This window comes from Tripterygium wilfordii, chromosome 21, assembly GCF_013401445.1.
Source record: "Tripterygium wilfordii isolate XIE 37 chromosome 21, ASM1340144v1, whole genome shotgun sequence".
Lineage (NCBI taxonomy): Eukaryota > Viridiplantae > Streptophyta > Magnoliopsida > Celastrales > Celastraceae > Tripterygium > Tripterygium wilfordii.
Window position 1 is genome coordinate 8276783 of NC_052252.1, and position 13926 is coordinate 8290708.

Sequence of the window (13926 nt, forward strand, 5' to 3'; positions counted from 1 at the left end):
CAATGTATACGACCAAATTATCATTTAATAATTGATCTCTCATTCGATTGCGTAAACGACTCTTCATAATCTTCATAGCAGAAAATGCTCTCTCTACAGTAGCCGTGGCAACTGATAGAATCAATGTCATTTTCAAGAGTCATACACTAACGGATACAATTGCTTCTTTTGTGTTGAACCATTTTCTCAGATAAATCACTAAGTCCTTTCAACTGTTCAAACTCTTTACAATGACGCATATCAAAGATATATGTATCAAGTTGATCTTCAAGAGTTAAAAGCTCCACTAAAGTAAAATCATTAGGATAGAAAGTCGCAAGCCGGATGACCTTCTACTTATCAAGTGGTAGCACGTAGCACTGTAGCAGGCAACAGTGGGGGGACTTGAGTCTCTGTGCAATTTGCAATTAATTAACCTAAAAAGGACTTTGCCTAAAACGGTGGTGTTGAAGTGAAAATAGGTAAACTAAAGAAAATGACAAAAAAAATTATGCCATAAAAATTGCGGCATGCTAGACTCGAACTCTAAAAGTGAAACGATTAACCAACGAAGGTAACCATCACGCAAATGACGCTTCTTTACAAAAAGTGTAACTTAGTGTGTGTATATATATATATATATATATATATAGGGCCCGTTTGGATCAGCCTTTTTTGGAGTCAACCAAATTGATCCTATACCTTGCTTTGAACAATTCCAAGTTCTTCAAGGAAAGTTAGGTACATAGACTACAAACAAGAAATGAAAGTTAGGTTTGCTTTCTCCCAAAAATTTAATGTTAAATTAATTGGAAATTGGGAGAGATTAGATATGAAGTTTATTTGGGACCAATTTAGGGTTGAAGGTTCTAAGATATTTGAAATCCTAAATTTCTTTTTTGAAACAAACAACTAATGCACTGGTTACATGGGTTGCCCTAGCCTGAGATCGGATAGGGTTAGGGGCCAACTTTGATAGTGTTTTTAATATAACAAGATTTTCATGTAAATAATAAAAGAAGAAGTAAGGCTCCATTTGGTTTTAATCCGGTGCAATCATAATAGGAATCTTATTACGAGTAATCAAACTGTGAAATTTTGATATGTATTGTGATTATAAATTTTATAATATATATCAAGTATTGGTAACGTGATTACTAAAAATAAAATTTTAAAACTAAACCAAACATTATTATGTAATGTGAATACAATATCAGGCCCTAAAACATATGCGGATATATACTAATTTAAATATTAAGATGGATTAGGATGACACATGAGCGATTAGTTGGAGTGTTAAAGATAAAGATGGTGAGTATCGCCCTGGTGACAAAAGTTCGAATCTCCCTCTCCATTTTAAATAAAAAAAAAGAACAAAAGATTTGGATGAAGTCCCATCCTTCCATTTTGTAGGTTGAATAAGTAAAACATAACATATTTGATTGACAGGAAAAAAGGGGAGTGAACGGCTCTAGATTATGTGGCTGATTGAGTGGGATAACTTGTTAAAACTTGAAACTATCATATTTTCCTTTTGTCATTATCCTCCTGAGTTTGATTTTGTTTATTACGTGTCAAAATGAAACTACAATCTTTGTGGTTTTAAGTCTGGATCCGGGTTCTATGTGTGGTGGACCAAAAATTTTGGAAAATTTTAAAATTTTAAACGTCTAGTATTTAGCATAACGAAGTCTAACAATATATTTTTTCGTTGAAAATAAAAATTAAATTTATTATGATCAAAATATCGAATGTTTTAACTTTATATACGATGGTTTAGAGTTTTCATGTCCAATCGTGATGAATTTGTTTTTTATTAAGAACAAAAATATTATTAGATTCGTAATGCTAAATACTGCATATTTATAATTTTTTAAAAATATTTGGTACATGAAAATGGTGCACCAGTCAGAGAAACCCCACCGGTCAGAGAACCCCCAATATGAGTTTTAGAAGATAAATTATTTTCTTTTTTTGAAAATGGTATAAGCCCCAACAATTTATTTCATGATAGAAAAGTTACAATTAGTATCGCAATAGCAACATAAGAAATTACAAACAAAAGGTAAGGAAAGTAGACACCATAGCTCAAGAAAAAAAAAAAACACCAGACAACACTGGGATGACACTTTCCCTTCACCAAAAAAGATCGATCTCCATCAGATCTATGAGTCCTATCATTGTGCATCATATATGTGTTGCTGAAACATACTCTTGTGATGAAAAATTCACGACAGATGAATGAGAAGATCCAGATTTCACCTCCATGAAAGACAATGTGGTGAAGAAACTATAGAAGGGTAGATTCCTTGCTAACCTTATCCTTATTATTAAATAAATAAAATTTGCATATTAATTTACAGTGTGGTCCATGAAGATAAGACTTTACAAAAGCTGTTACCATTAAATGGCATTTAGTTTCCAGTCCTGTGCCTTAACAAGTCTCAGTCAATACTCAATACCCGCCTTCTCCGAGACTAAAACATCTACTTCTAAGTTCTAACTAAAATGTTAAGCATTGTTCACTATATATATACACCACCTCTCTCAGAGGCACTATCACACACACTTCTCGCAAAACAAGAATGGCATCCGTTACTTGCCTCAAAACACTCATTCTCGTTGTAATCATTGCTGCCACAGCCGTGCCGGTCGTAATGGGTCAAAACTGTGGGTGCGGTGCTGGGCTTTGCTGCAGCAAATACGGCTACTGTGGCAATGGGAATGAATACTGTGGAGAGGGTTGTCGCGAGGGTCCATGCAAGAGTAACACTCCCTCTAACAGTGGTGTTAATGTGGCTGATGTTGTCAAGCCCCAGTTCTTCGACGGCATAATCAACCAAGCTGCTGCTAGTTGTCCTGGCAAGAGATTTTACACTAGAAACGCATTTCTTAATGCTCTCAATGCCTTCCCCAAGTTCGGCAAAATTGGCTCTGCTGATGATTCTAAGCGTGAGATTGCTGCCTTTTTCGCTCATGTCACTCACGAAACTGGACGTAAGATTTTTTTCCCTTTCATTTCTATTTTGGTGCATAATTTTTTGTTGTTCTTTTGGAGTATTAGGATTCTGCACTAATATCGATTCCGTCCCCACTTATTTTTGTTGCTAATATACAAATATATGCACATTTGTTTTTGCACATGCAGACCTTTGCTACATAAACGAGCAGAATCCCCAATCAATCTATTGCGATAGATCAAGCAGAGACTATCCATGTGCACCAGGGAAGAGCTACCACGGCCGTGGACCGCTCCAACTATCGTGGAACTACAATTACGGTGCGGCAGGAAAGGACCTGAACTTTAATGGGCTGGGGTCTCCGGAGTCGGTGGCCAATGACCCTGTCTTGGCATTTAAGACTGCCTTGTGGTTTTGGATGAACAATGTTCGTCCAGTGGTTACACTGGGTTTTGGAGCCACGATTCGGAGGATCAATGGTGCTGTCGAGTGTGATGGCAAACAACCACAGCTTGTTCAAGCTCGTATTAATTATTATACTGATTATTGTAGGCAGTTTGGTGTTAGTCCCGGAGGCAATCTCCAGTGCTAGGATATAATAATAATAATAATAATAATAATATATATACATATGGGGAGAACTATATATTTGAGTAATTAAGAAGAATAAAAGAGAATATAAATAGTGTATTTGTATCTCTCTTCTCTCTCCCCAATTAATAAAAGAATGCATTATATTAGTGTTAGTGCTTGTCATTTTTTTTTCGTTTTTGGTTTTCATGACAACTAAGTATGTAACATGTTCTTAAGAACACTTATCTTGGCAAGGACGATAACTAATTATTTATGCCAAAAAAACTTCATACCCATATAAGTTTTATTTGCCATGTTTTTTGACTTGATCAAATAAGGCGAAAGCAAAGAGGGAAGTTTAAGTGGATTTGGGCGAAGGCTCTCCTAGCATTGGTGTTCTGGGACCATAAAGTAGAATAATGGTTCAAATATTTTTTGAAAGCGTTTTAAAAATAAATAAAATAAAATTATATATAATTTAATAACTTAATAATACATTACTTGATTTTATTTGACTAATATAATAATCTGACTATATTATTTGAATATTATAATTGTTGTCATCAAAAAGACACCCAAAGTGATGATGATTTGCAGATGTGCCAAGGCTTATAGTTTCCTACACTAATTTGAATGAAATGCACCGAATGTAAATAAGACTTCTATCTAGACAATTGAACGAACTATCTTGAGACCTCAATAGTTTTAGGTTCCCCAACTCTACTGAAGTGCGCTTTGTTGAGATTGGAATGAAGAAAAATAGATAGACACCAAGAACAATTTATACAAAGATAGTTGGCATTGAAACTTGACAAGGAATAAATACAAGAGAATTTGGAATGAACAACATAATATTTGTTTGAAATTGACAAAGATTTGGAAAAGTAATTGAAATGCTAGAATGTTAGGAAGCTTGAAAGTGTCTTTGGGCTTAAGTTTTTGTTGTTTGTTTGACTGATTGTTTGTGTGTGTTTCGATCTATCTGTCTACTAGCTTTTATATTTCATGTCTTGCACAAAATTCTCCCCCCAAAAACCATGATCCTACTGCAGTTATCCCCTCATTTGTGTCATTTTCTGTCAATTGGAAGTTAATACCACCTTCTCACAACAACTTCCCTCACTTCTCTCATAAGCTGCCACCTGGACCACCTGGTTGTAACTGCCACAACCTCCTCCACTTTACATGGCTCATTTTCAGCATAACTACACCTGGGCAGTTACTCATCAACTGGGCTTTATCGCCTTCTTAATATAATAGGCTCATGGGTAGTGATTGATTCAGAACATGATGGACCGTATGGGTTGCACCTTGGGCCTTGTACATGGACTAGGCCTAGCCCATAATATTTTTAGTGCCAGCAATTGCTCCCCCAACTTGAATTCAACTGTTCAAAGTTGGATTTAAAGCTGATTTTTCAGCCCTTCCTAAAATATTTATCAAATATCAGTTACTATCAAATAAAATCCATTTAAAATTCAAACTCTTCACTTACCTCATTTAATTTGATCAGCTGCTGCTTCTTAATCTCTCACTCCTGCACGCCTCTTTACTTCCTGGTTTGTTTGAGAAAGCCCTGACCTTTTTCTCTCTTCTTCTTCAATCGATGGCTTCTTTCCTTCCAAATACTGCTCCCATTGACTCCTATCTTTCCACCGAGAAAATGACAAACTTTTCACCATTCTCTCATGAGGAACTTCTTGCCAACCGTGCAAATGAGCTATAGATATTAGAATGACATCGTTCCTGACCCAAACTGCCTCTAGGATGGAGAGACAGGGTCAATCGACTTCGAATTACCTTCGGTGTGCAATGGATGAAGCAAAGACTCGATCGATTTATTGACATGACTCTTGAACCAATTCCCTTCGACCCAGCTTTGATTTCAGCGGCCTGTTATTTCTGGTCTCGTTCGAGAAATTCTTTTGTCTTCCCCGATGGTCATATGACCATCACACTAAGGGATATGTATGCCCTAACTGGATTGCCCATTATAGGTCCAGATGCTCCTTACTTCTGTCAGAATCGTCGAGGTAGGAGTAATCGAGGAAAAGAAAACCTTTTCCTACCAGGGTTTAAGCTCCACAAAGCATCTTGGGGAACCTACCTTTAAAGAGCATGCTCTGTTTTTGTGGTGTCTACTCTGCAGGTATGTTTTGTAAATCAACCTGCCAACGATTATTTTCCCCTTGCATGCGCCCTAACTGAAGGTCAGAATGTAGCTTTAGGGAGTATTTGGCTAGGCCGTATTTATCACTGTCTCTCTTTGCTCACCTTTGAGAAACCCTACTACCATAATTTTTTTGGTAGCCTTTGGATTCTTCAACCTTGACTGTTTATTTATTTCCCTGCTCTACGTGCTCCTGGCTATCGACTACCTGCCAAATTCACTTCTTATGAGCTGTCTGTTTTATCTTGCACTAGTAATGCGTATTTTGTAGAAATCTTCAATTTCTTCTTGTCCTTACCTTCAAATAGACCTGATTCAGTGAGACCATTGAGCCCCTAGATTCAGTGAGACCATTGGACCTTTTTGATCATTAAAGAGTGTTAAATAAAACTAGTGAGATTCGGCCCATAATGCCTTTAAAAAGGCATTTGGCCCATCAGCTACATAATGGTCCTTTGACCAGATTCTAAATTTGACCAAGGTTTACTAGGTTGACCAACAGCTTTGACTAAATAAATATATGGGTCTACGACCCAGTAGGCCGGACCCAATGTGTAAGATCAGGCTAGGAAAATAATTAAATATTGGAAAAAATTATTTTGGATTACTAAATGACCACTATATGCTGGTATATTTTCTAAGAGATCGAGGAGACGCAGTAGACGCTTAACTTTGTTTGCACTGCTATTGAGATCGGGGTTCTTCACTTATTGGCCTCTAGTGCCGATACTTTGTGTTTTGAAAAATCTATGTTATATTCCTTGCGCGTTAGATACTTGCTTCGTGGAATGGTTACTTGATTCCTATGCATCGAATCGTTTTATTTCAAATATTGATGATATTCTTTTCGGCATGTAGTTAGACATGCACAGTTTGGATTGTGTTGATGTGATTAGGACTCTTCGTAGAGTCTGCATGATATTTTTAGGAAATATATTTTTCTAAACGAGTTTTTGCATTGTGTTCGGGTGCTCGGAAATTAATGAAATTACAAGCATCTTGAAATTGGATTGATTGTGTGGATGGACTAATTGTGATTGGAAGTTGTTTGCGTGGATGAGTATGAGATGTCATTACTGTCGGGAATTTTTTCACTCACCTATTACCCATTTGATTGTTCTGGGTATATGATCATTAACTGAGATTTACCCCCTTATCAGCTGCCCACTTGATTGTTCAAGGTATCACTGTCTGGGATTTATCCTCTTACCTATTACCCATTGATTGTTCGGGGTATTTGAGTGCCATGGCCTTTGAGAGGGAATTCGGACTGTTGGGTGCTATTGATTGGACGTGGATGTTTTGTGGTGCTATACATGTTGGAATGAGACATGTGATTGTTTATTTATTTGCATGCTTACACACACACACACGTACATGGATGGTGATTGTGGCATGTTTCATTTTCATATTGTATATGCCATTCTTTTACATCGTTTCAAGCTGATTGTTGTATATGTAGACTAGTTCTATTCTTTCATATCATTGATACTCTCTCTCTCTCTCGGTATTCGCCTCATGGATATCTGGGTCTTTATTGGGTATTATACCCCTACTAGGCTATTTAACTCAACCTCTATATTTTTCTTCCCTTTTAGGTGAGTTCGCAGATGACGGCCAACATCTTGAGACATGAGTGGTTTCCTATGGATACAATTGTGGTTATGGGTAACGTAGGTTTTGTTTAATTGGAACTTTTGCGTATTTATTTCGTATAGACATATTAAATGCTATCTTATTTGTTGCTAGTTGAATTTTGATTATTTGGATTTCAATAAATGGAATTGGAGGATTTTACATGAAAATTTTTATTTTGGGGATATTTTTTGATTATTTGGATTTCAATAAATGGAATTTGGAGGATTTTACATGAAAGTTTTTATTTTGGGATATTGTGATAATTTCACAAACCTCTTTGGGATGGGTCTTTACAACTAATAGACAAGAAAACTCTATTACAGTAAATAACTCTATCTTTGTAAATTAATTAGTTAATTAAATAATATATCTAGAACTATTTATTTAAAAATTATTGTGCAACATGACACTTAATAAAAAAATAAAAAAATAATTATGATAATTCAATTAGAATTATTTTCCAATAAATATAATGATAGAGTATTTCAATTATTGTGTGTGATTACGATTAAATTTTATTCTATACCAACAGTTCAGTTACCAACGGTTACCAGGAGCAGTTACAAGAGAGGTTACCAGAGGCAGTTAATCGCATCAACTGACAAATCCCAAGTCTATAAATGCATTTCATTTCACATTTGTAAGGGATCATCGACACACAACTCTAATAAAAGATCAAACTCCGTGGATCTAGGTAAGTTGCCGAACCACGTAAATTTTGTGTTGTCATTCTCTTGAATCTTTCTACTTTATACATATTCTATACCTCGGTGCAAATTTAGCATCGACAATTGGCGTCGTCTGTGGGAAATCATTCATTAATATAAGCCATGTCTCAAGAAGCGGAAGTATCACGACAGGAGGAACTGCCTCATCTAGAAGAGGAGAGGGCTCGGCATAATCATGATGAAATAGAAGAGCAAATTCCAAATGAATTGGAATTGGAAGAAGCCCTCCTTAGGGCAGAAGAAGATTTGCAAAAGAGACAAGAGCATGCTCAAGCTCTAAGGGAAAGACTCCAAACGATGAGGAGAAAGGGGAAGCGTTTGGCTAGTGAAATCCATAGTGTTGTTCGAGGCGATAGGGATGCAGATCCAAAGCGTGTTCGTGAGCAAGATAGTGGGAGCACTGGGAGGTCTCATCGGAGGAGGGGACCAGTTACGAAAAGGAGAAGGCATATTCCATCTCCAAGGGGTGCAAGGAACAAATCCCCGCAGACGTCTAGGAGGATAAGGCACTGAAGCCTTTCCCCAAGAATTCGAATGAAGAAAGATACTGGGGAATTCTTATGGAGTTCTCAGAAGAAGGCCGAGCAAAGCCTCAGAAAGATGACTTCCACACCCTTTGTATGGGCACTGCGATTGGAAGATCTACCAAACAAGTTTTCACCCCCGACGTTTGCAGTCTATGATGGAAAAACAGATCCTGTAGCACATATTTCAACCTACACTCATAAGATGGCTCTTTGGGCAGGTCGAGACGAACTCATGTGCAAAATGTTTCCGTCAAGCCTCGGGACAACAGCCATGAAATGGTTCCATCAACTTCCAGAGAATTCAGTTTCATCTTGGAGGGAAGTGGCCCGGATCTTCGTAGGAAGATTCATAGCAAATAGTCGAGATCCAGCAACATTGGATACGCTGTTTGCTTTACATCTGAGGAGAGGAGAATCACTCAGGGCTTATGCTGCCAGGTATTTAGATACCTATGCGGATATAGAAGATTGTGATGAAAGGACCGCAGTGGCTACTTTTTGCCTTGGGCTCCCTCGTGATTATAAATTGCGAGAGAGTTTGACGATGGCTCCACCTAAAAGTATGGCCGCACTCCAGGACAGGATTAAGCAATACGTCAAACTAGAAGAAGACAAATAAGGGGATCGACAGTTTGCTTCTCAAGAAGGGACAAAAAAAGAAAATAAGAAGTTTGAAAAGAAGAATGGGAAAGAAAAAGATTCGAAGAAGGATCCAAAGCCCACTTCTTACGAGGCTATAAAAACAATATTTAAGGACCCAATTTTCCAAATTCTGCCTCAGATCGCGGACAAACCGTATTTTCGACGGCCAAATAAGATGTCAGGGGATCTGTCCACTCGAAACCAGTCCAAATGGTGTTCCTATCATAAAGACAAAGGCCACAAGATAGAAGACTGTAGAGAGTTCAAACGGCATTTGGAAGAATTGGTTCAACAGGGGCATCTTAAGAAATTTATTGACAAAGAGAAAACCACTGTCGAAAAGAAGGCAGAACCTCAGTTAAAGGAGCAGGGAGAACCTTCACACTATGTGGTTAATTTTATTGATGCAATGGTACCGAATGCACAATTTGGTGATGAGATAAGGCGAAAGGCATTGGCAACAGAGAGACCAAGGGAGGCAATTACAATCACTTTCACCAAGGAAGATGCAACAGGAGTGATCTTTCTGCATAATGATACTCTTGTGATCTCCCTGCAAATCGGAGCAGCAACAGTGAAGCGAATGATGGTAGACCAAGGAAGTTTAGCAGAGATCATGTATTATTCACTTTTCCAGAAGTTAGGGAAAACTCATGCAGATTTGATTCCTGCTCCAACACATATGGTGGGACTTAATGCAACCCTAGTTTGGCCGCTTGGAAGGATAAGAATGCCAATCACGGCAGGTCCAAGAACCATAGAGGTGGATTTCCTTGTTATAGATCTACCCTCGACATGTAATGCAATCATGGGTAGGACTTGGCTTCACTTAATGGAGGTTGTTCCCTCATCTTATCATTAGATGCTCAAATTCCCCTTCGGGGACAAAGTGGTGGAAATAAGAGGAGACCAAACTGCCTCAAAAGAGTGTTTTATGGCAAAAGCAAAGCAAGCAGGAAGAATAATGATGATGGAAGAAGAGGCTCCAATCCTAGAGGAAGTTGGAAAGGAGCCAGCAACCAAGTCGATGGAAGAACTCAAAAAGGTTCAAGTTACACCAGAAAGTACTGACAGATACTTCTAGTTGGGACTAGCTTGCCCATACCAGAGAAGGAATCCTTAATTGGAATGTTAAAGAGAAATGTGGGCGTGTTTGCATGGACTCCCTATGAGATGCCAGGGGTGGATCCGGAATTGGCAATCCATAGGTTGAATGTCAAACCAGGTTTTAAACCTGTAATACAGAAGGGGAGAAGGTAAACCGTTCAACATACGGAGGCCGTGGTTAAGGAGGTAAAAAACTTGCTGGAAGCTAAGGCCATCAGGGAAATACAATATCCCGAATGGCTCTCGAACACAGTGGTGGCCCAAAAGAAGGATGGAAAATGGAGGATATATGTTGATTTCACTGATTTAAACAAAGCATGTCCGAAGGATTTGTTCCCACTTCCTAAAATCGATCAATTGGTGGACATGACATCAGGAATGGCAAGGATGAGCTTCTTTGATGCATACCGAGGGTACCATCAAATGCCAATGCATCCGTCTAATCAGGAGAATACTTCATTCATCACCCCAAAAGGAATATTCTGTTACCAAGTAACGCCTTTCGGCTTAAAGAATGCAGGTGCCACATTTCAGAGGATGGTGAAGAAACTATTTAGACCTCTGATTGGCAAGACTATGGAAGTTTACATAGATGACATGGTGGTCAAAAGAAAATTTCAGCAAGACCATTTGATGCACCTTCAGGAGGTATTTGATGTCTTAAAGAGAAATAACCTAAAACTCAATGCTAGCAAATGCGCTTTTGGAGTTAGCACGGGCAAATTCCTATGTCATCTTGTTACACAAAGGGGAATCGAGGCTGACCCAACGCAGATCAAGGCCATTCAATGCTTGGAGCGACCCACTAAGGTGAAGGAGATATAGAAATTAATTGGAATGGCGGCGACACTTAACAGGTTCATCAGTAGATCCTCAGACAGATTCAGGTCTTTCTTTCGACTGCTTAAGTCAGGGAGAGCTTTCCAATGGGATGATGAATGCGAGGTGGCTTTTCTTGGGTTTAAGAGTTACTTGCAGAAGCCCCAATTGTTAGCAACCCCCAAGGAAGGAGACACGCTTCAACTATACATGGCAGTGTTAGATCATGTCGTCAGTGCCGTAATCCTGAGAGAAGAAAGGAAGGTCCAACACCTAATCTACTATGTAAGCAAGACAATGCTAGATGCTGAAACAAGGTACTCACCCTTGGAAAAGCTTCTCTTAGCATTGGTAATGGCTTCTAGGAAGTTGAACCATTATTTCCAGGCATACCCAGTGGAAGTGATGACAAAATATCCATTGAAGACCATGTTAGGAAAAACGGACATGTCTGGAAGGGTTGCCAAATGGTCAGTCGAATTGGCTCAGTATGATTTGCAGTTCATCCCAAGGACTTCTATTAAAGCTCAAGTTTTAGTTGATTTTGTTGCCGAGTTCGCCATGGAGCAACGGCCTGAAGAAGCCAACCAGATATGGAAGGTACAGGTAACTCCTTCGCATCTTTGGGAGTTGCAGGTTGATGGTTCTTTAACAAGACAAAGATCCAGAGCAGGAATTGTGCTCATAGCACCGGAAGGAGAAGTATTGGAGATGGCTATACGATTACGGTTCCCAGCAACAAATAATGAAGCAGAGTATTGTCGCAACCGGGGTCACGACGGGGATCGGCGATGAAAGGATGAAAAATGTTTAGAGTCGCCACCAATTGATTTAAGTGCAATTGGACACTAAAAAATGTGGTCTACGAACCAGAAAATGGGTAAGGGGGTCTATTGAGTGTGGGGAAGGTGTTAGGCACCCCACAACTCCCTAAAAGGTTACCTAGATTGATCTATGTGTTTTTTCTTGAAAAGTTGTTTGTCCAATATAAATGATATTTTGATTTGAAAAGATATCATAATTAAAGCATAGGTAGGAGCTGAATGTTATCAAGTCCTCCTCCTAATTAACTTCAACTTAGTTACCATTATTTTCGAGTACAAATGATACCTTAATTTGAAGAGATAACATAATTAAAGCCTAGGCAGGAGCTGAATGTCATCAAGTCCTCTTCCTAATGAACTTTAATTTAGGTATCTAGTAAATTAATTTATCATTGTGTTTAGGAATACAAATGACACTTTAATTTGAAAAGATAACATAATTAAAGCATAGGCAGGAGCTGAATGTCATCAAGTCCTCCTCCTAATGAACTTTAATTTAGGTATCTAGTAAATTAATTTATCATTGTGTTTAGAAATACAAATGACATTTTAATTTGAAAAGATAACATAATTAAAGCCTAGGCAGGAGCTGAATGTCATCAAGTCCTCCTCCTAATGAACTTTAATTTAGGTATCTAGTAAATTAAATTACCATTTACATTTTGTTTAAATAAGAATAACACAATTAAAGTCTAGGCAGAAGCTGAATGTCATCAAGTCCTCCTCCTAATTGACTTTAATATAGTATCCATTAATTTGTTTATGTGAAAAGTTGGTAAAGACGTGATTATTGAATTGATAGATTGGCAAAACTAAACCTCTAAACATGCATACTAATCATGTTAAAAATAAATGAAACTAAACTACACTACTCTATACTACTTTTCATTATTTCCACTACCCTATTACATGGCTTACATTTACAAAGATATACATGCCAAGTAAAAATAAGATAAAAATATACAAATAATGAAATATAAAGATAAAAATACAAATTTAAATATGGCCCATGGAGCCCATTAATTGCTCAAACCCGATCCAATCTCCAAATGAACTCTCCAGCTCCAAACGAAGTCAAGTCCGGCCCAAGTGGGATCAAGCCCGGTCCAAGCTCAACATCAAATACAAGGAAGGAATGATCAAAATTAGACGCTCAAATGTAATCAAGATCCAAATTAAATCAAAACCACATTATGAGATTCACATGTATATACAAAAAATTTATGTCACCTATAAACATATCTTCAAATCAAATCTGGACCAAACAAAATGAAATCCACATTTTTAACCGGACATAGCTCCTGGATAGTTTCTCTTTCACGAAATCAGTTCATCAGTCATCAACATTTCGGCATAATTTCATCAAGACTAAATATCAAAGCTAGATATCACAACCAGATGTGAAAAAAAAAAAAAAAAAAAAACCAGATTTCCACACAGTGAGCAAACAAGGATGTCAAAGCCAGATATTAACACAAAGAGCAAACAGATCTCCAAGCCAGGAACATAAAAACCATATATGCTTCAAAGAAATAGAACCGGAAAGATGGACCCAAAGAGATACAGAAGTAGCATCAAAGAAATGGAACCAGAGAAATAGAAATAAAGAATGATATAAATGTGTGTAGATTATTACCCTTGCAGAGAAGTAGAACTGAAGAGAACGAAACCCTTTTCTTCTTTGGTCTTTCGGAGCACCTTGACTTTTCTTTGTTCTCCTCTGGTTCTACTCTCTCTTTTCTTCTCCTTTTCTCCACTAATCACCGATGGCTTCCCTTGGTTGCTTTTTTCTCTATTTCCAATCACCCAAAAACCGTTGTTTTTTTCTCTCTTTTTGTTCAACTATTTCTCTTTTTGCTCCCTGTCTCTGTTGCCTCCTTCCCCCTTTCTTTTCTCTCTCACAACCCTTTTTTCCTCTCCAATTGTCCGGCTGCTCCCCTCTCTATTGTTGGCTCTCCC

General features: G+C 37.9%; 2 protein-coding genes across 2 annotated transcripts; both read left to right on the forward strand.

Annotated features, from left to right (window-relative positions):
- Positions 1 to 2536: 2536 nt before the first annotated feature.
- On the forward strand, positions 2537 to 3674 carry LOC119989683 (endochitinase EP3-like). The gene is made up of 2 exons (XM_038835347.1): positions 2537 to 2976; positions 3128 to 3674. The coding sequence occupies exons 1-2, from the start codon at positions 2565 to 2567 to the stop codon at positions 3529 to 3531; spliced, it is 816 nt and encodes a 271-aa protein (XP_038691275.1). The 5' UTR covers positions 2537 to 2564; the 3' UTR covers positions 3532 to 3674.
- A 4908-nt stretch (positions 3675 to 8582) lies between these two features.
- On the forward strand, positions 8583 to 10079 carry LOC119987854. Its single transcript, XM_038832753.1, has 2 exons — positions 8583 to 9170; positions 9357 to 10079. The coding sequence occupies exons 1-2, from the start codon at positions 8583 to 8585 to the stop codon at positions 10077 to 10079; spliced, it is 1311 nt and encodes a 436-aa protein (XP_038688681.1).
- Positions 10080 to 13926: the final 3847 nt, after the last annotated feature.

Coding starts and splice junctions, on each gene's coding strand:
- LOC119989683 (XM_038835347.1), top strand. CDS start 2,565: ATGGCATCCGTTACTTGCCTCAAAACACTCATTCTCGTTGTAATCATT. Junction 2,977..3,127: donor TGTCACTCACGAAACTGGAC/GTAAGATTTTTT, acceptor TTGCACATGCAG/ACCTTTGCTACATAAACGAG.
- LOC119987854 (XM_038832753.1), top strand. CDS start 8,583: ATGAAGAAAGATACTGGGGAATTCTTATGGAGTTCTCAGAAGAAGGCC. Junction 9,171..9,356: donor AGGACAGGATTAAGCAATAC/GTCAAACTAGAA, acceptor ATTCTGCCTCAG/ATCGCGGACAAACCGTATTT.